Source organism: Bos indicus, chromosome 2 (genome assembly GCF_029378745.1).
Source record: "Bos indicus isolate NIAB-ARS_2022 breed Sahiwal x Tharparkar chromosome 2, NIAB-ARS_B.indTharparkar_mat_pri_1.0, whole genome shotgun sequence".
NCBI lineage: Eukaryota > Metazoa > Chordata > Mammalia > Artiodactyla > Bovidae > Bos > Bos indicus.
In genome coordinates, this window is record NC_091761.1 from 114,925,301 (window position 1) to 114,950,824 (window position 25,524).

Genomic DNA, 25,524 nt, shown 5'->3' on the forward strand with positions numbered 1-25,524 from the left:
TGCAATAAATTACCATTGCTTCCTGTTTTAAGTATTCTTATCTGGAGGACACTAAATGTTTTTTTTTTTTTTACCACAGAACCTCACATTTAGGACACGTCCCAAAATAGGAGCTTCTGATCTTCAGCTGTCAGCTGAAATTGTTTCATAAATAGCCCAGCATATGTACTCTGGAGGCTTGCTAACACTCTAAATGCAAATATAGTCCAGTCACACCAATTCCTCTTAGACTTTGGTGGCAATCGAGAAGGCGCAAAATCCAGCAGCCCCAGAAATTCTACAGAGGATCCCATGAATATCCCCAGTCAATGACCTATGGACCTCTATTTGGGTATTTTTGGAATTTTGAAACAAAAGCCATTAACAGATACAGATCCCTATTTTTAATATCTGGTTCGTAAAGGAACGAAGATTTATTTCAGGTCAGTTAATTTTTAAACAAGTTTAAAAATAGTTTTTGCCCAGAGATTCATTTTGATGAAAAGGATGTGTTTAAGGAAACCCTTGGGCCCTATATTTTTAAACAACTTTTCCAGAAGCTTTGCTAGTCAACAAGTACAGACAACAAAACTGATTATACGGGAATGTGCTTGAAAAATTACACATGTAACCCAAGGTAAGAATACATGCAGACGCACACATACACAGTATAAAAGACGCCTAGCTATAATCTTTATGATCTAGTATGTCAGGAATTCTATTGCCAGAATTACACAACAAGTTGAGACCATTTCAGAAAGAGAGAGAGAGAAAAAAAAAAATCAATGTTTCCCCCTTAACTATGCCACATAACATAAACGGCCTGGGACCGTATCACTTGTCTTTTGTGTCTTTGTATTTGAGCAAAATATCTATGCCTTTATGGCCCTCTTATCACTCTGTGCTATGATTACCTGCCCTACAGCACACTCGCTCGCCCCAGGCGGGTACAAAGGGGTTTGACTGTTCTCAATGGAAGTCAGTCTACAAGAGTAGCCTTAAGATTGATTTCACCTTGAACACAGTAAATGCTCAAAAATTTTTGTTGAGTGTTGAAAAACTCTTCAATATGCTCTTCAAGCCCCTTTTAGACATTTGTTAAGTAACTGCCTTTTTTTTAAGCCCAAATGATAAGCACAGATTCCCACAGAGTGGCCCCTTTATGAGTCTAGGAACAATTCTGCAATCCAGGAAGGAAAGCCCTGTCCCCAGACTACAGGTCCAGACAGGAATGAATTTTGTGGCCGTCTTGTGAAATCCATGTCTGGTGTGAACCACGTCTTGTGTGAACCACACACTGCACCCAGACCAGGCAGCGGTGCCTGGCCAGTTCCAGATTCCTATTGCAGAATCGATGATGATCACGCTCACATGATCTGGATTATTAACTTGATTCTTTGAGACCTGGGAAAGAATTATGGTAAGAAAAACAATGTGTTTTTAAAATATCTATGCTAAGTTGCTTCAGTTGTGTCAGACTCTTTGCAACCCTAACTATAGCCTCCCCTACCAGGCTCCTCTGTCCATTGGATTCTCCAGGCAAGAATAACTCAAGTGGGTTGCCATGCACTTCTCCAGCGGATCTTCCCGATATAGCGATCGAATCCACGTCTCTTAGGTCTCCTGCATTGGCAAGTGGGTTCTTTACCACTAGCGCCACCAAAATATCTATAGTAAGGCAATATCATAAAATATTCCTTAAAAGATTACTAGCGAAAGGATTCATAAAACTGTTTTAAAAAATCCAAGTAGCTAGGTCCTTGGAGGAAGAGAGCTTGAGAAGGAGCTGGTGATCACAGTGGCTCCAAGGTGATACAAAAATCTATAATGTTCTGATTTGCATTTCTCTAATAACTAGCGATTTTGAACATCTTTTCATGTGCCCATTGGCCATCTGTATGTCCTCCTTCACACTGGTCAGAACGGCTATCATCAAAAAATCCACAAACAACAAATGCTGAAAAGGGTGTGGAGAAAAGGGAACCCTTTTACAGTGATGGTAGTAGCGTGACTTGGTATAGCCACTATGGAGAAGAATATGGAGGTTCCTTAAAAAACTAAAAATAGAGCTACCATCACCTTGAAATCCCACTTCTGGGCATATATCTGGAGAAAAACATGACCCCAAAGGATACATGTGCCCCAGTGTTCATTGCAGCACTATTTATAATAGCCAATCAGTTCAGTTCAGTTCAGTCGCTCAGTCGTGTCCGACTCTCTGCGACCCCATGAATCACAGCACGCCAGGCCTCCCTGTCCATCACCAACTCCCAGAGTTCACTCAGACTCACGTCCATTCAGTCAGTGATACCATCCAGCCATCTCATCCTCTGTCGTCCCCTTCTCCTCCTGCCCCCAATCCCTCCCAGCATCAGAGTCTTTTCCAATGAGTCAACTCTTCACATGAGGTGGCCAAAGTACTGGAGTTTCAGCTTTAGCATCATTCCTTCCAAAGAAATCCCAGGGCTCATCTCCTTCAGAATGGACTGGTTGGATCTCCTTGCAGTCCAATGGAAGCAAATGTCCATCGACAGAAGAATGGATAAAGAAAACGTGGTACATATATACAACAAAATAAATTCTCAGCCATTGAAAAAATGAAATAATGCCATTTGCGGCAACAAAGACAGACCTAGAGAGTATCATACCAAGTAAAGTAAGTCAGACATAGGAGGAATATCATACGACATCCCTTGTATGTGGAACCTAAAAAGAAATGATACAAATGAACTTACTTACAAAACAGAAAGAGACTCAGAAAATGAACTTATGGTTGCCAAGGGGATGGGATAGTTAGGAACTCTGGGAAGGCCCTGTACACACTGCTATATTTAAAATGGATAACCAACAAGAATCTACTGTATAGCACATAGAACTCTGTTCAGTGTTATATGCCAGCCTGGATGGGATGGAGTTTGGGGATAATGGATACATGTATATTTATATGGCTGAATCCTTTGCTGTTCACCTGAATCTACTACATTGTTTATTGGCTATCAGTTCAGTTCAGGGTTTAGTTAATTGGCTATACCCCAATACAAAATAAAAAGCTTAAAGTTTAGGGGAAAAAATCTATAATGGTCTGCTGTTATTGAACAAAGAAACACTGACAAAGAGCCAATTAAAATGGAAAGAACTGGAGAAATTAGGAAGCAAATCTCCAACTGTATGCTGGGTTGGTCTGAAACACTCTACTCCAGAATACTGACCAATTCTGGGCAGGAAAAAGATGCAGGATATTGTGTAGATTTGGGGAAGAACCACAAAATTGACTAAAGGTTTGAGAAACCAGAATGCCAACTAAAATCTAATAATGTTTAATATAAAGGAAAAAACTAAAAGCTGACTTCACAAAGGTCTTCAAACACATGTAAGAAAATATCCCATAAGAGGTCAGTGGACTAGATAAACAAACTATGGTACATCCATATAATGGAATATTATTCAGCAACATAAAGAAATGAACTATCAAGCCACAAAAAAGGACATGAATGAATCTTAACAAACATACCACTAAGCAACAACAGACAGTCTGATAAATAAATGTATGTACTGTGTGATTCCAATTATATAACATTTTGGAAAAGGCAAAACCACAGAGATATTAAACAGATCAGTGGTTTACCCCCAGATGCTGGGTATTAGGAAGAGGTTTAATAGGGAAGCACAGATAATCTTCAGGAGAGTGAAACTATTCTGCATGATACTGTAATTGTAAACACAAGACCACAAGCATTTGTCAAAACCTAGAACTTTATATCAAAAAGAATAAACCTTAAGTGTATGCAAAAAAATTTTTTTTTTAATTCAAGAGGTCATTGATTACAGGTGGAATACAGAATGTGATGGAAGCATCTAGATATATCACAAATGCATGAGGCAATCTCCCTGAGGCAGGTGGAGATATGAGGTGCTGACCTAAGTAACTCTGGAAATGTGGCAAAAATCTACAAAACTAAAGGCAAAAGAAACTGCACTCTAGTTGATAAAGTCGTTTCCTATAGGGCATGTGTTGACAATCTGACACTGCTACATACACATATGCAGTGAAACTGAACCAGTAAGTACATGGATGAAGGATGGTGACAGCCGAGTTTCTCCCTGTTGGGGTGGGACGTAAGGTTAAGCAAAGGGCAGAAGCTAGAATAATCCACCAATAATCTGACCAATAATGATCCAGTGATCAGAGTTCAGACATTAGCATGAACCCATGATTAGCTTAAGTTACTTACAGATGGTTACATGCAGAAATTTTTATAGATATGTGTGCGTGTTTAGTTGCTCAATCATGTCTGACTCTTTGCAACCCTTTGGACTGTAGTCTGCCAGCCGACTCTGTCCGTGTGTGTATGTATATGTGTATATGTGTATGTACATGTATATGTGAATGTATATATACACACACATGAGCTTCTCAGATGACGCTAGTGGTAAAGAGTCCACCTGCAATGCAGGAGATGCAGGTTCAATCCCCGGGTCAGGAAGATACCCTGGAATAGGGAAAGGCAGCCCACTCCAACATTCCTGCCTGGAAAATTCCATGGACAGAGGAGCCTGGCAGGCTACAGTCCATGGGGCCACAAAGAGTCAAACACAACGGAGCAAACATATATATATATATATATATAGAGAGAGAGAGAGAGAGAGAGAGTCTATCTATTATATATCATATATACTATATATAATTATATATAGTATATATAATATAGTATATATTATATATACTATAATATATAATTTTAGTATAATTATATAGTATAAATATATATAGTATAATTATATATACTATAATAATATATACTATATAATTATATATAGTATATATAATTTATAAACATATATATAGTATTATATATATCTAGGTTAATACACACACATACATTTCCTTGCTCTGACAGCTGAGAGAGCAAAAAAGAAATAACATTCCAGTAGCAACAAACAAATCTAGTGCCAAGATCTTGGTTTCTAACACAATTCTCTAGTAAAAGGAATCAGAGTTCCCTAGAGGAATGGATGATATTAGGACAGGGGCAGGAAATAAGATAATCGTGGAGCATCTTATAGCAATAGAAAGTAGAGAAATGTTTTAAAACATTCCTACTGGGTTAAAAATGAGCAATAAAACAAGGTTACTGCTGCTACTGCTAAGTCACTTCAGTCGTGTCCGACTCTGTGCGACCCCATAGGCGGCAGCCCACCAGGCTTCCCCGTCCCTGGGATTCTCCAGGCAAGAACACTGGAGTGGGTTGCCATTTCCTTCTCCAATGCCTAAAAGTGAAAAGTGAAAGTGAAAGTGAAGTCACTCATTGCCTTCTCTGAAAACAAGGTTAGGTGATTTTAAAAATATTCATGTGTTCTGCTCTCTAAATGGTTTTCAAACACCTTTAAATTTCCTGGCCACTTTAAAGAACCCTAAATGGTAAATTTGGAGAAGGCAATGGCACCCCACTCCAGTACTCTTGCCTGGAAAATCCCATGGACGGAGGAGCCTGGTAGGCTGCAGTCCATGGGGTCGCTAAAGAGTCAGACACGACTGAGCGACTTCACTTTGTCTTTTCACTTTCATGCATTGGAGGTGGAAATGGCAACCCACTCCAGCGTTCTTACCTGGAAAATCCCATGGACAGAGGAGCCTGGTGGACTGCTGTCTATGGGGTCGCACAGAGTCGGACACGACTGAAGCGACTTAGCAGCAGCAGCAGCAAACGGTTAATTGTATTTGATGACTTCTTCTTTTTTACAGAAAAGTAGGATGATGCAAAATTGCTTTCAGAGGAAACTGACTGCAATTAAATGTCAGCAAATAAATATATATTTGAAACCCAGAAAGTCATATTCAGTTTAATGAACATTGTCTACTCACTGATGAAACAGTTCATGTTTATGGCTATTGTCTTCTAAGAATTTCTGTTTAAATTTATTTCCAGCCTCATTTCCTCTTTTAGTAAACTGAATAATAACAACAGCAATGTTGTTATGATTTCCTGTTTTATATTCTGCACACTTAAATGCATTGTTTTATTTTTTCAATGTTTTTTTAGAACCTTACTGTACCTTACAGAAGTTTATATATATATATATAAATTTAAATATTCTGATAAAAATATAATTTATATCTTCAATTTAAAAATAAAAAGGACAGGGGCCTTGTTCCTTGTTATCACTGCTAAAATCAGAGTGAGGGAAATAATCTCACATTTCCTCACCATAAAAACTGGTAACCACTAAAAAAGTCACCTCAAAATTGTGGAATTTACTCTTGTGATGTATGGATATACCAGGAACATACCGAATATCCTTATTAGTAAATTACACAGTAATATAAAAATAAAAGCATTTTTTTAAAAAGTAGTTTCAAGATACTGGTCTTTCCTCCCAAACATTTTATACAAAGAATAGATGCAGAGAAAAGTAAACATATTAAATAATTTTCCATCAGAATTTTCAAACAAAACTTCAGAAAAGAATTGGTATGAGCCATAACCAGTTTTGCATAATAGTCTTCAAAAGAAACCTCTTAAACAGTGAAAACTACTACCATCCAGTACCACGACATAAGCTGTGGTTCACGGCATCAACATACACACGTGGCCCAACACACGGTGGTGGCCACACACAGTCCCAGTCTTTTCTGGGGCCTCCTGGAGACCTTACTTACCCCTCACACCCTTCCCTGAGTGTTACATGTTCCAGATATTGCCTTTCACATAAGGCAACCTCTCCCAAGCAGACACACACCAATTTCAAGTCTTTACTTCCTTCTGTTTCATATCCTGTCCCATGAGGTCAGAAAAATGTGACTTTGTTTCATTTGTGAGTCACAAGGTAACCCTGATCACAAGTGAAAAGCCACAAGGAGTATAAAAAACATACTTAGATCCAGGCAAAAGGATGTGATGAGTAAAAGTACAGGAATAAATCAATGTGAACCCTTCAAGTCCATGAAAAGGGCTGGCAGTTTTTGTTCCTTCTCTCAGTGGGCCTTATTTGTCCCCCAAGGAAGCCGATCCTTTCTAGCCTTTCTTTCAACGGGTCCTCAAAAAAAAAAAAGCTCTATGAGAGCCTAAATTTTCACCTGTTTTCTTTACAGTTGTAATTCAAGAACTCAGGGATATGCTTGGCACTCAGGAGAAACTCACAAACTCCTTGTTGCATTAATTAACCAGAACGTTTGAGTCTTCAGCACTTCCCCACAGCTATCTTCAAGTCGGGTTATGATTTCTTCAAATTTCCAGGTTCAGTAATTACAACAGCTTAATTTTGGAATGAATGGAAATGTTTAAGAAGTACTTACCAAGTGTCAGACAGTGGTAATGTAGCTAAGAAAAACTCTAACTCTCTGTCCTCCTGAATAGAATATGAATCTGTTCTATAGATAAATGAGGTGTTGGCACCTTTCCCATACTGTAGTTTAAAAACATATGGCCCCACATTCATTCATTCAGTATCTACAACAAATAGTGTCGACCAAATGCCAGAGGCATTGCACTAAGCATGTAAACCTTGTCAACCACCCTGGCAGAGAGAAAAATAGCCTAATTCAATACCAGACCCATGCCCATTGAAAATACTTTCACATTTTAGAAAGTAGCATAAATGCCAACGTGACTATGTAGGACCAAGAAAATTGAAGTCCTATTTAAAATAAAACAGAACATATTTATGTTATAGATCTTGGGGACTTGTGGGGTTTTATATTAAAAACAAAAAATTTTTGCTATATATAAAATTGCTTGGATGCTAATTGTTAGCGTAATACTTAAAACTTCAAGCAATGTTGAAAAAAATTACTATAATAGGTGATAAGCTAGTTTAGAACACATAGTCTAATCCTTTGGTCATCAAACTACTCCAGCTTCAACCAAGCGCAGAAACAGAATGCAAGAGGAAAGTCTCATATCTTGGCAATGAGGGTCAACTGCTCAGACCAAGGTAACTTTTTAGCAGAGTAATAACAAGTACCACACTGGCAAAATGGACTTGTTTAAATTTAATTCCTTTCCCCAGACCTTATTCATATTTTAGTAGAAAGGCGAATTAGCAACAATCTACTCAAGAGGAAAAAAAAAGGATGAGCATGGGGACAAATTAGAAGGGTCCTCTATGAATCACATACTTAATAACTGGCCTCTTTTTTGAAAAAACAGAGGTAACTATGATACAATAATTATTTTTCAAATACTTTTTGCATTGCTTTTGATATCTTCAAACCTCAGTAAAAACGCTATGCTTTGACCTAGATCAGTAGGCTACAATTAACATCAGAAGAACTCTATTAGTACAACAAAAGTTGATGAACTACTGTTGGAAGCAGAGAAATAAATTTTGTCAAAACAAAGCAAAATTTCTGTCAATCTTTCAAAGAATGGTTTGGGGGAGCAGAGGAAGTATGCAAGGATTTCAGACACAGCAATGATGCAGCTGTAATTAATTTTCCCCCAGTTTTCACATCCGGTCATATCAGACTGCAAAGATTCCTATAATTCTGTTTGATGATTTTTTAAATATCTTGTTAAATCTGAATTTGACTTTAAAAATATTTGGCAAATGAAAGGGTTTGAGGGCCTCAAAACAGATCCGCAGTGTTGTCTTCATTTAGGATTTTTCTAAAGCTATCCTCTTCCTGGATTCAACAACTCTCTCCTTAACCGTTGATAAACAAATTTTTAATTTGGCAAGCATTTTGTGAGCACCTCCACTAATACTGGAGTCATGAAATAATTAAGTGAGACTACTCTCAAATAGCTTACAATTTCTAGGAGGAAAGAGGAGCATGAAACCAGTGATTCAAGCCAGGAAAGGGGTTTCCAGCATCTCTCAGGAAGGGGTAAACTTTCTGAAAGAAAGGAAAGAGACAGCATGCTAGGTACACTGGAACCCAGGAAACCAAAGGCTCTAGATATTTTCTTTGATCAATTAAATGAATTGATTTTACACTGCAAATGCAATTTTATAGATGGTGAAAATCCATTCTGAACTCATCAGAGCTAAGAACTTTTCATTTATGTCTCTAAATACCTCCTGCCACTATTTTTTTAAATAATATTCTGCAAGCCAAAAAAAGAAAAAGCCTGAAATGTCTTTATCTCATGAGTAACCATGGAATGGTGTTCTATTCTTAGAGAAGAGACATTCATTTAAAATCCACCAAAAAGTAGCTAGTGAATTAGATCAAATTGGGTGGCATGGGGTTTTGTTGAGTACTTGATGCTGCAAAGACACTTTGCAAGAGCCCAGTGGGGTGGGAAGCAGGCTCTGAAGGCACAATGACATTCCTCCAGCGAGTTTCAAGCTGGAGGCTAAAAGTACCAGCCATTCATTTTTCCGTCCTGAGACACATTCCTCACCCAGTTCAAAGGCCCAAGAAACACAAGCCTGCACACTTTCTGAAGGTCATCCCTTGCAGGGACTTGTGAGGGACCAAGCCCGCAAGATATTTTTAAAGACCCAGTTTTAGGAATAGAACCCTTTTTATCAGACTGTAGTTTCCTCTCCATAACCCTCCGCTTCACCTCCCCACCTACTCACCTCCCCGCCTACACACACATCTAGGGTGCCCTACTAGTGGAAGTAAAGTATTTTCAGAAATTAAGTCATTACCTACTCTTTTTTAAAAAATGCAATATTTATATTCCTTAACCTGAGGAATGGGATCAGGTTTGAAAGGAAGTTATTGTTTAGCTGTGGTTTAAAGCATACACTGGAATTGGGCAGGGGGGAAACAGCAATCAAGGGAGGATTTGGGGGTTAGGTGGGAGTTGCCTAAAGTAGGTTATAGATATCCCGCTCAGCCAGGCCCTCGAAACATTTTCAGGATGTCCCTCCCCTTCCCCTGCCATGACATACTTCCTACAGGGGCCCCATTTTGTTTTGTTCTGTAACCCTGGGAGCATTTACGGCATGGGGATTCTGGTAAAAGAAAAAAGCAAATGCTGACTGGTACATGATCTGGGGCAAAGAATTACAACTCTGCCTCGGCTTTGAGTGTGATGTTACCAACCCTTTGGGTTTGTTTTCCGATAATTAGCAACTCTTGTTCCCAGATCTGGACTCATACTCAAGTGGGAAAACCTCTTTTAAGCCATTTAAAAGTCTTTGACACTATTTCGGTCATGGCTTCCCAGCTCTCCCCACTCAAGTTTCAGTTCTCATCTGTTTCAGCTTCAGGGGTCCGTGGGGAGAGGGCAGTTTGGGTGAAGAGGTAGAGAAAGGATTGTTCAAAATGTCTAAAGCCCCCCTGGGCTCTGGATGCCTTTCCAGGACATTTCATTTCCAGTCCTATCTGAGCCATCTGAGGACTATTAGAAAGGAAAATTCTCCAGTCTAGGAAAACACCATGAATATTTTTACCAACCACCAATGGCATTAAAAATATAGACAACAGCCTGGTATGAGAAACCCCAGTAGTCACGTTTTTTGTTTTTCTCAGAGGTGAACTTCTAGCTTTCACTTATCCAGCAAGAGGCATTCATTCTTTCGAACTCTCAGAACTATGAGACTTCGGTGTCCAGAAACTCTTCAGAAAGATCCTTAACCTTTATACTTAATCCTACTACACTATATTAAGAACTAGTTATTCATTCAGTCTTAAAGAGGTTAAGGGCTGGGTGTTGAATGCTCGAGTACTACTATGAAAGTGAACTGGGGAAGTAAAGAAAGCTATAAAATGATAGTACGTGAAAATCTAGATACCTTCCCCTTCTCTAACAATTAGGAGAAATGCTTCAAAGTTAGAAAAAGAGACCATTTTTTAACCAATGCTTTTCTTCTTCCTGGGTTATGTGCTTATTTTAACTTGATGATTCAAAAGAGGCATGGAAAATAGAGTACTTTTCTTTTTCCCTTTAACAGGAACAAAGCATTGAATCCACTCGAAGAGGTATCTTGTCTGCTGTGTTCCTTTCCTGCAGAAATGTGAGGTCTGAGCCTGTTCTTCCATGGAAGACTGAGTTGTTGGGCATGTAACCAACTTTATATAACTAAGTTTCAAGATTTATGAGCAGCTCATCTCTAGAAAGATAAACAATAAAACAGTGTTGGTGGTGACCTCTGAGAAGACAAACTGGGGTACAGGAGTGGAAGGAAGTCTTAATGGTGACTCTATACCTCTAAAAAATGTGTAAACCACTTGAAACTTAGAGCATGTTATATGCATTGCCTGTACCAAAACAGTAAAGGGGAAAAAAAAAGCTTGGATACAGCAAACTATCATAAAACTTGGTGGACTTTTTTTAAAAAATGCTTTTTTAAATATTTCTAGAGGAAACTACTACAAGCTTAAAAACAAGTATGACTGCACACCATCAAAACAAAGAAAGAGAGAGAAAAGAGAAATGGCAAATCTCAAAAGAGATTATACTTCCCGCCAGAAGCAGGCTCAGGAACCAGAGATCAGAGGGCTAGACGTTTTCACTACTAAAAATAAAAGCCACCCACCCAAAGGCAGGGAGGAAATGTCCTTGAATATAGAGCTTCTAAGACCAAAAAAAGAGATTTCACTTTATTATTATTTTTTTTTACAGTTCTCATCCTCACCCCATGTTTCCTAACACTGACCAACCCATGACAAGTACTCACTAAACTTCTGCTCATGTAACACCTGGACCCCTCTCCTGGCTACTCCACTTAGACTAAAGATAACTTTTTCATGTTTCTTGCAAATGTTATGTTTGCTATCAAAAGAGGCAAAAATGAACCATTTTTCCAAAGGAGAATTACAACAGCTTTATAAACTCTTTCAATATACTAGTGTTATGGTGAGGCAGGAAGCTGAGGTTAGAATGATTAAGAAAAGTACAAAACTTAAAGGTAGATGGACACCTGAAGTGTAGGAGAAAATGCTAATGTTCATAAATTACACCTTCTGAATATTCCCTGGTGGCTTCTTAATATTTCCTGGTGGCTCAGATGGTAGAGAATCCGCCTGCAATGCGGGAGACCTGGGTTCAGTCCCTGGGTTGGGAAGATCCCCTGGAGAAGGGCATGGCAACCCACTTCAGTATTGTTGCCTGGAGAACCCCATGGACAGAAGAGTCTGGCGGGCTTACAGTCCATGGGTTCGCAAAGAGTCCGACATGACTGAGCAACTAAGCGACTAAGTGCGTGCACACACACCTTCTAAATCTTGATTTCTACCTTTCCCCAGCACCCACCCCCACCCCCACCAAGTTCTGCCAGAAGAAATTTGGTAGTTCTTGGATAAACTCTCTTCATTCCCATTTTCATCCCCATTTCCTTGTCTCCATCCCCACCCTCTTAGCAAAACAAGTGCCATCTGGAATACAACAGGTGCTCAATGGTACTTATTGAGGCAAAAGGGGAGGGAAACCAACAGGAAATTGTAGTTTAGGGTTTGTCTGGCCAAAGAAGATCACTGACATTGAGGAAGGGAGGTGGGTGGCCTCTATAGATCTGGAAAGTTTTTCTGATTATTTCCACAATCCCTTAGACTCAAGGATAAGTATGATTATTCCTCACATTCCATAGAGCCCATTCAATAATTTAAAAAAAAATGGAGATTATTTTATTGGAGAATACTGCATAATAGTTAAATACATAGTAATTGGGAAGATCCCCTGGAGAAGGAAATGGCAACCCACTCCAGTATTCTTGCCTGGGAAATCCCATGGACAGAAGAGCCTGGTGGGCTACAGTACATGGGGTCACAAAAGAGTTGGACAGGATTTAATGGCTAAACAGTAACAAAATAACAAAGTAATTACTGAATATTTCAGAGACCTTCAATTGCTCTATTCTTAGCAAATGTCTTTTTTTTAAATGTTGCCAGTCTCATTTATATCATAATCTTCATGAAAGTATGAATCATGACTCTGTGCAAAATTTAATTTGTTTGCCACACTAGATATATTTGAAGGAAAACAACAAAAAGAATGCCTCTTTGATCATTTCAACAAACATAATACAACTATCAATTTCTCAAGATGAACTAATACTGCTCAGTTACATGACCTAAGTATGTCAAGGACAATCAGAGAACTCACACTTAAGAATTTTTTGGTCAACAGAAAAAAAGAGGGGAGGGTATAGTCTTTTCCTTACTACAGTCTTTCCCTTACTACAACTTGGGCTATACAGACATCTTCTTCAGCCTGACCAATTATTATCAGATGCATATGAATTTGGCTCTAACAGAGCCAGGGTGATGCTGGACAGGGTGACATAGAATGGAAAACAAAAACAACAAAATCAAGGAATGGCAAAGACCATGAATGCAACTCAGTTTACTCAATAAAATATTCAAACTAGGGTAATAAAATCACAAAAGTCTCCTCTCTGATTGAAGATAAATACAATTAAAATTATACTTAGACCCATATTCAATTCCATGGCCATCATTAACAAAAATGCAGAAAGGGGGCTAAAAAAGAAAAGCAGCATTTTTAAAAGCTGTGTTATGCAAAGACCACTGACTCATTGAAGAAGCACAAATAACATTTAGCCAAACAAATTTGTTTTAACAAACAGACTACAGTAGAGCCTGCAGCAAGACTATTAAGATGGAAAATGTTCCTCTTCCCATAGATGATAGTACCTTATACTTATCTGCTCTATTCTCCCCCTATTCCTTTAAATTAAGAATGGGAGAAATACTACCATTTTCATAATGGAAGATAAGAATAGAAAAAAAAAGATACACTAGTCCATCATTTTAAAAAGCTTTACAACTTATTTTTTGCCATATTTCACCATAGTTTGAAATGAGTATACTATGATACCATACTAATATTAAAATGTAATTCTGTTTGGGGGAGGAGCTAAGATGGCGGAGGAGTAGGATGGGAAGAACACTTTCTCCCCCACAAATTCATCAAAATGTAATTCTGTTCAAGTTCAAAGTGATTACAACTTCTGAGCTTATTTCAACATTTTTAAGAGAACTTTTCAAGTTTGCCACATAGCTATAGACTTTCATGGTAATGAAATAATGTCAATTACATAATTATAAATGTGGTACAGTATCTATAATTTTAAATACAAGAAAAGTACTAGCATAAAAAAAGTTACAGAATATTTAGTGTGAAACTGACTTCAAGTTAATCCACCAGAAGCAATTTTCCCTTAATACAATTTCCAGTAAGTCTGTAACATAAGGAAATAATTGAGGAAATGGTTTTCTTTAAAACAAAGCAAAACAAAATGGTGAAGCATTCCATTATTCTAAAACTACCAACCCACCAAAATAAAAGGAATCATTTATATACAATACAGCTAAGAAACATATCTGATTATAGGAGGAGAACTGGAAAAGCATAGGTCAATGAAGTTTTGAATGAAAGAGTCAATAGACTATTCTAATGATTTATGAAATCCACATGGAAGTGCCCAAAGGCTAGAACCTTCTGAAAGCATTGGCAACTGGTCAGGGAGGGTTACACTGGGTCAGCAAAGCACTGAACAGCTCAGACGACCAATCAAAAATCTGAAGCACAAAAACTGGACAGTGCTAACTTCCGCCAGCAAGAGAAGCTTTGAGATTTTTCACACACCTAACAGAGAAAAATAAAACTAAACAAAAAATTGTGCATGACTTCCTAGAGTTCCCAATCAGCCTCTCTGATTTACTCTCCATTCATTCAAGTGGCTACCTCATTGAAGGATTCTGATGGAACAACTGAGAAACATTATCCATAAAGAGACCACCAGCTCTATTCCAACAGAATAACGTCATGGACATGGATTGGTTAAAGCCTGACCTAAACTGTCAATAAGGAATCTTCCTACGAAGCAGGAGATAAGGGTTCGATGCCTAGGTCATGAAGATCCCTTGAAGAAGGAAATGGCAACCCACTCCAGTATTCTAGCCTGGAAAATCCCAAGGACAGAGGAACCTGGTGGGTTACAGTCTTGGTGGTGGTGTAGTCAGTCCCTAAACCATGTCCAACTCTGTGACCCCATGGACCGTAGCCCAGCAGGCTCCTCTGTCCATGGGATTTCCGAGGCAAGAATACTGGAGTGGGTTACCATTTCTTTCTCCAGGGACTCTTCCCCACCCACGGATTGAACCTGGATCTCCTTATTGCAGGCGGATTCTTGACCAACCGAGCCACCAGAGGCTACAGTCTATGGGGTCGCAAAAAAAAAAGTGGGACAGGACTTAGTGACTAAACAACAGCATATTGTCAGGTGGGGAGGGGTGCTTCTAACAGCTGACCTTAAAGTGAAGGAATCAGCAGGTAACTTAGATCCTTCAGTCAGTTCAGTCATGTCCGACTCTTTGTGACCTCATGGACTGCAGCACACCAGGCTTCCCTTCCCTATCCACCACCAACTCCTGGAGCTTGCTCAAACTCATGTCCATCAAGTCAGTGATGCCATCCAATCATCTCATCCTCTGTCATCCCCTTCTCCTCCTGCCTTCAATCTTTCCCAACATCAGGGTCTTTTCAAATGAGTCAGTTATCCACATCAGGTGGCCAAAGTATTGGAGCTTCAGAATCAGTCCTTCCAATGAATATTCAGGACTGATTTCCTTTAGGACTGACTGGTTTGATCTCCTTGCCATCCAAGGAACTCTCAAGAGTCTTCTCCAACTTACATCCTTACATAAATTTTATTTTTAAAAGGGGAGGAGGGAGAGGAGCCAAACTGAGTTTAGAGAAGGTTCTAAAAATTTAGACTGGTATAGTCAGGAAGGTTTGTCTTAAGGTCTGTTAAAACCTGAAAATGTTCCATCCAAATAAGAAAGGTTGAAATCAGTCCTGAATCAAATCAAAAGAGTGATTCAGAAGGTAGAACGGGACAGAACATTCTAAAGCACTTTATTACAACCACAACAACAGCTTCTCCAGAAAGAACCCTCATTACAACTGACCCATTAAAGAATATCTGTCATTTTCTACAAAATATCACTATGTTTAGAGCTGCAAAAGAAGTTAGAATAATTTAGAACTAAATTCTCAAGTTACTGAAAAGGAAATAGGTCCAGAGAAATTAAGCGACTTTCTCAAGGTCACCCGGCTTAGCAAAGGACACAGACTGTGTTACAACCCAAGATCTCTGGTTCCCAGAAACTGTTCTTTCCATTGTATCATTCAAGATGGCGTTAAATTATTTTCCAGAAATTTTGATAAACAACAACAACTAAAAAGAATAGGGAGACAGGAGGGTAGTATGCCCTTTTGAATTCCAAGTCTCTTACTCTAAGACAACTTAGAGATACTGTTTATTTGGGGGCGGGTCAGGGGGCAATCTGGAGAAGGCAATGGCACCCCACTCCAGTACTCTTGCCTCGAAAATCCCATGGACGGTGGAGCCTGGTAGGCTGCAGTCCATGGGGTCACTAAGAGTCGGAGACAACTGAGCGACTTCAATTTCACTTTTCACTTTTATGCATTGAAGAAGGAAATGGCAACCCACTCCAGTGTTCTTGGGTGGAGAATCCCAGGGACGGGGGAGCCTGGTGGGCTCCCTTCTATGGGGTGGCACAGAGTCGGACACGACTGAAGTGACTTAGCAGCAGCAGCAGCAGCAGGGGGCAATCAGATAAATGACTACAATATGTGAAATTTTTATGGATTTATTCTTAAAATAAAAAGCTACCCAAACAGTGGTAGAAATTATGAAAATCTCAAAGTTTTTTGGAACAGAGAAGCTTGCTCCCACCTGCTCAGACACAGTATTGGGGGACAGAATTACTCAGGGGGCATAGAGTTACTTCCTTACATTTTCACCTGCGATGTTTCAATCGACACCTAAGGAAAAATGCTGCCTTTGGGGCTTATGATTCAGCGACTACAACAGTGATTGCTGGCTGCTGAGAAATACTTATTTGAGAGGCATGGAGAAAAAATACTTTCACAGAATTTGTCTTTGTTATTTTCCCTCTTTACTGTAGAAAAGACAAATTTGAACAAATTTCCAATCTCATCTGGTTATACAGCGCAGAGAAGTTTGGCTATGTTGAGGGAGCACAACACAAATTTAGCAAGCTTTCAAAATCAGTTCGTCCAGCCTGTCTGATGAGCTGTCACTAGAGCTGTCACTGATGGGGGGTGGGGGTGGGGGATCGGTTTTTTAGAAGCAATCCGAATTACCTCCAAACTCAGTAAGGAACCCTACCCAAGCTCTTATAATGAATCTCTAGATTCTCACGACTGGCAAAGATATATCAGATGTTTTCATTTCACTGGGAACTCCCGAGGGCCTAGGATGGTTAGTTTTTGTTGATCTTACCTAGCTTCGTGCTTTGCAAATTGCAAGCACTCAGTTAAGTGTTAACTCCAAGGCAAATGCAAGCCAAACGTGTTTTCCGAATGATCCCCACACGGTGCCTGCCACAGCACTTGTATTTTCTACTCCAATGTTTTGTTTTGTTTTTCTCTCCTCCCTCCCAATAGTGAGAGAAGTAAATGTAAAACTCCTGAGCCAACCCAATCAATCCTAAGCCACGTGCTGTAGTTTTCTGGGAAGGTGAAGGAACAGGAACGTGGCGTAGTAGTAAACCGTAGTAAAGAGAGGAGGGAAACAAAATGGGGCACGTCACATGGTCACGGCCTGGATTTTTCTCAATTAAATATAAGAGGAAGTGTGCGTTTCCGGCCTCTGTCAGTGGGCTGGTTGGACTTTCTCATTCTTAGGATTCTGGTCTGGATGCACACTAATAGGGCCGGCTGCACAACATCCTCCGGGAAGGGGGTGGAGGGGGCGTGTGTTTGGCTCCGTTTTCCCGGCACCAGAGGGAAGGGGTGGCGGGAGAGAGGTAGGCTACAACCCGGATGCCTGGCCCGCCGCCCACGCCGGACCCCGGACCAAGGCCCCCCAATCGACCCCCTTCACCCGAGGCCCCACCCCACCGCTGCTGCAGCACGACCTGCGCTCGCGCTGATTGGCTCTGGCGGGGGCCAATCAGCGCCCGGCTGCCCCGCCCACTCGGGGCCAGTCTCTGCCGCGCTCTGCTGGGGCCAAGGGCTCGGCGGCGGTCGTCGCCGCCGCCGCCGCCCACCACGCGCGGTTCGCAGAAAGGGGCCCAGCCGCCCCCCGCGCCCTCGGGCAACCGGCAACGGACCGGGTGGGAGTCTGAGGGTAGCCTCCGCCTCGATACTAAGCCCCCCAACCCCGGGCCAAAAGGGACTTGCAGGAGGGAGAGGGAGCCAAGCGCCAAATAAATAGAGAGGCATGTAAGAAGCAGAGGTGACCGTGGATATGAGAAAGTGCCAGACAAAAAGGCCACACAGCGAGGTGACAGGAGGGAGGAATGGGGAAGGAGAGATGAGAGGCAGACTTGGAGGTAGGAGTCCTGGAAATCACAATTAGGAAATGCAGTGGAAGGAAGAAAAATGGACTTTTTTCCCAAGGGGACAGAACAAAACGACCAAAAAAAAAAAAAAAGGAACCTAAAATAAATGGCAAGAGCCTATGTCTTTGCCAAAGCCTGCTCTACCTGCCCAGCTGCAGTTTCCAAACAAAACAAACTTGAGGTAAACGCTGGTTGAAGATAGCTGGCTGTTGTGCCCTTTCTGCCCTGCTTTTGGGGCTCTCCATTAACTCTGGGGAGAGTAGGCCACAAGTACTGCGAAATTCTGAAATGGAGCCAAAGAGAAAGAGAGAGAGAAAAAAAAGACAATGGCAGGAACATGAAATAAGAGGTGGGAAAACAAGGGGGATGGGAAAGGAGGGTACCAAGAAAAAAAAAAAAAAAATCCAGCAGGTTAGAACCCAGAGGAGACACCGATGGACGAGAGAGGAGAAGATAAACAGAAAAGGTGATCAGACAGAAGGTGAATCAAGGGCAACCAACACTCCTGGGCACCTGCGCTAAATGCCTCAGAAACATTTTCCTGTAACAGACGGTGAAAAACATTCAACAAGCAGAGACGTTTAAAATGAGGAGTTAAGGGAAAGAGCACACACACATCTCCAAGTCCCTCATTCCTTTTCCTGTTTTAGGTTTTACCTGAGAAATAGGAAAGACAGGCAAAGATAGCAATTGCTGAGAAGTTAGGAAAACAATGTTTTCACAAAGTAACATACTCCTTCCCAGGCAAAGGGGTTTGCCACAGACAGGCTTGATTTCTTTTTGTTTCATATGATAATTACCTATTAAATTACAAATTTAAAGGCAACAGGGCAAAGGCAAACAAGCAGAATTCAAGATGTAAATGTGCCAAGTAGCATTTGGTGCCTCACTTAAAACACACACACACACACACATACCCTCACCTCTCTCCATTTACATCTTACAAATACACATTGTAGAATTTTTCTGGCATGGTGCTGTCCATTGCTGGTCTATTGCTGCTCCAAAATTATTAAGGAATGATTATATGGTTGTTCCAGAATACTACATTTTTCCCTCAGAAAGTTAAGAATAGAAGATTGTTTTGTTTGCGTTGGTTTGTTTTTAATGTATCCTCCATAAAAGGAGGATTTTATTTTAAAGCCGTTTTGAAAAATGAAAACTTTATTTGGTCAACTTCCTTCAAAGCAAAATATTATTTATTCTACTTTCAAAAACAAAAACAAAAAAACCCTGATCAAATTAAGAAAACAGGTGAGGAAAACTTATTGTTTCTTAGCCTCTTCTTTCCTCTTTAAAACCAAAATCTTGGTTCTGCTTGGATTTTTTTTCCCCCTTCAAATTCCCATTCTTTATAAATGAGAAACTTTGCAACACAAACAGTTAAAGTGTTAGAGGGATCCACATGTCCCAAAACATCATTTGAAACAACCAAAATTTTTACTGTTGATGCACACAATTAAATCTCTCTTCTAGAGAAGGAATCATGAATGTAAATCTAAATACTAATCAAATGTTTTGCATAATATATATCCCCTAAAATCTTAGTTTGAATGTTTCTATACCTGTACCTTGTTCCAGAAAACAGCAAATGATATGGGTCAAATATTAGAATCAATAGGAATATGAACCCAATATACACATGAATTCCTTATGGATGGGCACATATTAAGAAGAATAATGTAAAAGCACATTAGATGAAACATATATAAAAAGGTTATCACAAGATAATGTTTGTCAGAATAAAGTGTTTCCAAATGCTGGAAACATCTACATTGCCAACTCATCACATTATTTGCAAACTATACTCCTCTCCTCTTCCCACAATTATGACCACCAGAAAAAAGGCTCAACAGAATGAAGAGTAGGCTAATTTCCTATTAGAAATGTTTTTCATTTTCAGTACAGCCTTAGCCATAGAAGACCCGAAGCCAACTTTCAACATTTAGTGAGGTATCCACTCTAGAATTTAAAAGGTAAACAGTAAGTATCCTACAAAGGAAGAGGACAAGGTTTAGCTCTTACATTCAATGCAGATGAAAACCAAACTCTTCCATCTCCCTGACTTAATATTTCTTTTCAAAGTAAAAATGTTAAGTAATTTTACAGAAGATGTACAGTAGCCCCCATATGATCTATGTGGGGGTCTCTGTACAGGCCTTTGCAAGAACAGACAACTGTAAGGCTGACACAGTGGGCTGAATTTTCATAACTCTTAACTCAATAATGGGTCCCAGATGCATGCAGACTTCACTGTGTAAAAGCAGCCATGCCTGTGAGGTGATGGGTCCGTGTGTGGGTAATATTTCATAAATCTTCATTCAGAAACAAAATGTCACCAATAATTACTTTTTAAAGAGAGTCATAGACAGACAGCTATTTCTCTAAATCTGTAAGCCTAAAGCAAGCTCGTACTTCTGAATCTTTTTAGGGCAACAGGAATAAAAATTGATGTTTCCCACTACTAGTTATGTTGCCTTGGTATTGTGAAATCACAGAACTAAAGTGCACAGGGCAACTTGATAAGATCAACCTCAAGAGCTCTGAGAAATTACCTTTAAATGAAGGGCTTAGCCCCTGGATTAACAAATATTTTTGTAGAACTGTCCCTTCTAGAGACTGACCTCAGTATATAGTCAAAAGAAAACTTCCATAAGGAGATCAAGGTTCTTACAAACGAACTTTACAAACCTCAGAACTGGTATTAACAGGATATATGTCTTGGAAATACTAAAGTACTTCACTTGGGAAACTCAAGAGGAAAAGCCCTCTGGAGTGGCTGCTCCTATAGATTTATCTAACCATCAGGCACATGTCCCCTCCTGTGCCCAGACCTCTCCCTCCCAGGAGTGCACTCCCTACAGAAGCAGAGGGAGGAGAGAGAAGGGCCCTGGGGCACAGAATTCGAGCACCAGGTTAAAAGCAGTTTTGTCTTCTGACTTTGTCACCATGAAACGCACCTGCTGTGATGTCCAGTTGAGCTACTGGAGGTCCTCTGGCTGCTTCTGGAAAGTGATGCTGGCATAGGCGCTTAGATCCTCGCTGGAGCGGCTGGTGGGGCCGCTCTGACTACTGGCCAGAGGCTGATGAGGGGCCGGGAGTGGAGGAGGCTGCGGTTGAGGTGGGCACTCTTGAGGGCGCTGTTTGAAGTCCTTGACCAAATCCAGGTCTATGTAGTTAAGACCATTCTCCAAACCCCCAGCGGCCCCGCACACTTGGGCCAGCTCCTTGGGGGCTCCCCCGAGCTCCCCAGGCCTCAGCCACACGTTCTCGAAGGAAGCAGAGCTGTGGCGTTTGACATCCTCGGCGCTGCTGCTGCTGCCGCCACCGCTGCCCCCGACGGCAGCCCCAGCTCCGAAGGGCATCGTGTTGCCCACCCGGGTGGCACTGGGTGTAGAGGAGAAGGTCTCGGAGCTGTGCCGCCTCCTGCACCCTTGAGGGTCGGCACGGATCACTTTGGCACTCTGGTTGCGGTTGGGACTGAGGTTCACCCGCGTGAAGGCGCTCGGGCCCCCCAGGAGGGCCGAGCGGGCCGCCAGCTCCCCTGTTCCCGGAGGAGGCGCAGTGGAGGAAACAGAGGCTGTCGAAGATGAGGAGGGAGCGGCCGCGGTGGCCCCGGGCAAGCTGGCATCCTCCACAACGACGCCCGTCCGCATGTCGGCGTAGCTGATGGGCGCGACAGGTGAGGTGTCCACGTAGCTCTGCCGGGGACCACCCATCTGCATGGTCATGTAGTCGCCGCAGCTGCTGGGCACTGCCCTAGTCGGCCTGCACACGCTAGCAGCTCCAGGGGGCGCCGGGCCCACCCTGCCGGGCTGGACCCCCACGCTCTTCTGCCAGGTGGCCCTCCGGCCCGGCCCCAGGTCCATGTTCATATACTCTTCTGCGCCCGTATCCTCCTCTCTGGGAGCTGGCTGGAGCTGGGACGGACACCTGATGGAAGGCGAGCTGTGGGACGCCACCGGGCCCGATAAGTAGCCTGGCTGATCGCTCCCAAATTCAATATTCACATACTCCCCTGGGCTCTTGGGCTCCGGAGGGAGCAGCAAGGGGGGCGGTGGCTGCTGCTCTCGGGCCCGAGGTAAGGTGCTGGCCTTGGGATCCCCCAGAGACAGCCTCGTGGGCCGAGCCAGGCGGTTGTTGGTCTGGGCAGCTGTGTCCACCTTTCGAGGCAGATGGGCCTGCAGGACCTGATGATGGAGATGCGGGAGGCCGGGCTCCGGCCGAGCCCCACAGTATCCCCCGCCCAGGCTGTCGCTGCTGGTGGACGAAGAGGAATCTTCTGCGGCCGCAGTGTAGAGCAGTCGACCGGAACTTGAGGAAAGGCGGAGGTGCTGGTGGTGCCGGGGCTCCTCCAGCTCCCCAGGACGCTGGGTGTGCTTAAAGGACCTTGGCAATGAGTAGTAGGAGAGGACGGGCTTGTGCTGGGGGTCCTCGGGGCCATAATAGCAGTCGGAGGGGCTGCTGGTGTTGGAGTCCCCGACGGGCGACATGTTCATGTAGTCACCTGTACAAGACAAGAGTTTGCCACTACCGCTCTCCACCGGAAGTTTGGGGTGTGGCAGGGCGTGAGAGTGGTGGCCCCCTACCCCGTTTGTCCAAAGCTTGCCATAGCTGCTCCCAGAAGGGGCGGCACCGCTGCTGCTGCCACCGCTGCTGGGCCCACCTCCAATGTCAGGAGAGCAGCTGCCGCTTGGGGACATCATCATGTAGCCGTTGGGGTCCACTCTCTGGGGATGGCGTCTGATGGGGTTGATGATCTGCTGCGGGGCAGACACGCTCTTGGGGCTCATGGGCATGTAGTCCCCACTGCCTTTCCGGCTGCCGGGCACTGGGGCCACCCCTGGGGACATGGGCATGTAGCCATCATCAGTGTGAAGGCTGGAGGTGTCTGGGCGGTGGTGGCCCCCACGCCGCTCCAAGGGGTGCATTTCCAGACCCTCCTCTGGGTAGGAGTGGGTGGGCACGAAGGCGGAGTGCCGGTAGCTGGGTACTCGGCCTCCACTGCCACCTCCTGGTGGGTAAGCGGGCATCATTTCGGTATATTCCTCAATGGAAGCCACAGAGGACTGAGACGGGGTTTTCTGGTGGGAAATGGTAGGCGAAGTGCCCGCAGAGTGAGTCCGTTTTCGGAACCGATTATCCAGATCTGCCGCACCGGCTGCTTCTTCTCCTGGCAGGGCTGGGCTCGTGCCCAAGCCGGCGGCTGGCACGTAGCGGTGACCATTGCCACCCCGGGGCAAAATGTAGTGACCATTGGGGGCAGTGAGGGTGGAGGCCCCCTTGCCTCCCATGCAGATGTAGTTGCTTAGCTCCTCCTCACCCCGGGCGGGCGGGGTGTGGCCCAGGGAATCTGGGGTGACGCTGCGGAAGGAACTTCGGAAATCGCAGGGACTGGAGCCATACTCATCGGAGGAGATGAAGCCGCCATCACTGGGGGAACCAGACACAGAAGCACTAGACCGCCGCGGGAAGAGGCAGTCTGAGGTGGAGCCATGGCCACTCGTGCTGCTGGACGACAGACTGACGGGGCTGGTGGCGGAAGGCGAGCAGCGAGAAGAAGGCATGGGGATGGAGCGGCTGTGGTTGAGAGGCGGGTGCAGCCGGGAGCTGCCTCGATGGCGGTGGGCGTGGGTCCTGTTGGTGCTAGGACTCACAGGACTGCCGTCCACTGAGGCGGGGCGAGACATGGTGCCTTCGCCATCACTGGAGGCACGCACGCGGAAGGAGCCCTGCTTCCCGCCCACCAAGCTGGCCGGGGAGGTGGCTGTGATGCTCTCGGTGCGCGAGCGGCGGGTCAGCCCCACCTGGCTGGGTGGAGGGTTGTTGAGGTGGTGCCTCCGCAGGGGCACACTGATGGGGTTGGAGCAGTTGGAGGAGGACTGGCTCTTGCTTCTAGGGCGGAACTCATCGCTCATGGCCCGCATGGCCTCCAGGATTGTCTCGTGCATGTTCTGGGCCACCACGGAGTCGTCCACCTGCATCCAGAACTCCCCGGGGCCCGTCACTGCGGAACGGCCCACTTCGATGAAGAAGAAGTTCTCTGAGTGGCCGCAGCGCCTGATGTTCATCAGCTGCAGCACCACGGCCGCCGCCTCCGAGTTCAGCTTCACGAAGCTGATGGTCTTGCTGGTCAGGCAGAGGCGGTAGATGCCAATCAGGTTCTTTGTCTGACCCAGGCCCTTGGGTTTCAGGATCACCTGCCAGACCTCCTTGAAGGCGGGTCCTGGGGGCACGTCCCCGTAGCTCAAGTCCTCACCGGCCTCTCCGAGGCCGGAGCTGCCACTGCAGCTGCCCCCGCCGCCTCCCGCCCCAGGCGCCGCGGCCCCGTCGTGGTGGCCCTTGGCACGGTTGTGCAGCTGCAGGAGGGCCTGGTACCAGCTGTCCTGCTCGGCCTCGCTGTCTGCCGCGATGGCAAAGTGCTCGTCCCGGGTGTAGAGGGCCACCAGGTGCTTGTTCTTGGAGTCCGCCCGCTTGTTGATGTTGAAGCAGCTCTCCAGGGGGATCGAGCGTTTGGGGGCGCTCGACTTGTGCCGCCACTTCTTCTCGTTCTCGTAGTACTCGAGGCGCGCCGGGCCCCCAGCCTCGCTGGCCGCCCGCAGCACGAAGAATCGTTTGTGCATGCTCTTGGGTTTGCGCAGGTAGCCCACCTTGCGCACGTCCGAGAAGCCGTCAGTCTCCGGAGGGCTCGCCATGCTGCCGCTGCCGCCGAGCAGAGGGAGGCGCCGAAAAACAACCGGGTGGGGGGCGGAGGCTCCTAGCCGCGGCCCCGCACATGCAAACAGGGCTGGAGGAGGCAGAAACCCCGACTCCGAAATCCACACCGCCCTCTGCGCCGGGGAGGGGCGGTCGAGGGAGGACGCAGCAGCTGCGCCAAGGAGATAGCCCCGACCCGAGTTTACTGGCGTTTCATGCCCTGGGGGGGAGGCAACGCGTCCGGCGCGAGTGCAGCCCGGATCCCCCGAGAGCCAAGTCTCTTCTCAGCCGCCGCGGTCGGGAAGAAGCTAAGATGCATCTCTCACCGCCGGGGCCAGAGTCCGGCGCTGGCAGGCGGCGGCCCGGGCGGGCGGGCGGGGTGTGTGTGTGTGTGTGGCGGGGCGGGGGGGGGTGGGGGGGGTGGTCCTAGCCTGGCCCCTCCAGGCGCGCGCGCGCGCCTTCCCTCCGGAGTTCCTCTCTGGAAGTAGCGATTCCCGAGGCAAATTAAATATCCTTGGGCAGGGGGAGGCGAGCTGCCAAGTCCCAACGTTGCACGGGGTTCTCCCTCCTCCTCCTCCTTCGCCTCTTCCTCC

At 44.3% G+C, this 25,524-nt stretch overlaps 1 protein-coding gene across 1 annotated transcript in view; it reads right to left on the reverse strand.

Annotated features, from left to right (window-relative positions):
- Nucleotides 1-25,322, reverse strand: part of IRS1 (insulin receptor substrate 1) — a 64,159-nt gene extending 38,837 nt beyond the window's left edge. The window contains exon 1 of the mRNA XM_019977769.2: nt 21,196-25,322. Within this exon, the coding sequence (XP_019833328.2) occupies nt 21,217-24,930 (3,714 nt within the window). The 5' untranslated portion in view covers nt 24,931-25,322 and the 3' untranslated portion in view covers nt 21,196-21,216. The remainder of the gene's footprint in view (nt 1-21,195) is intronic.
- Nucleotides 25,323-25,524: the final 202 nt, after the last annotated feature.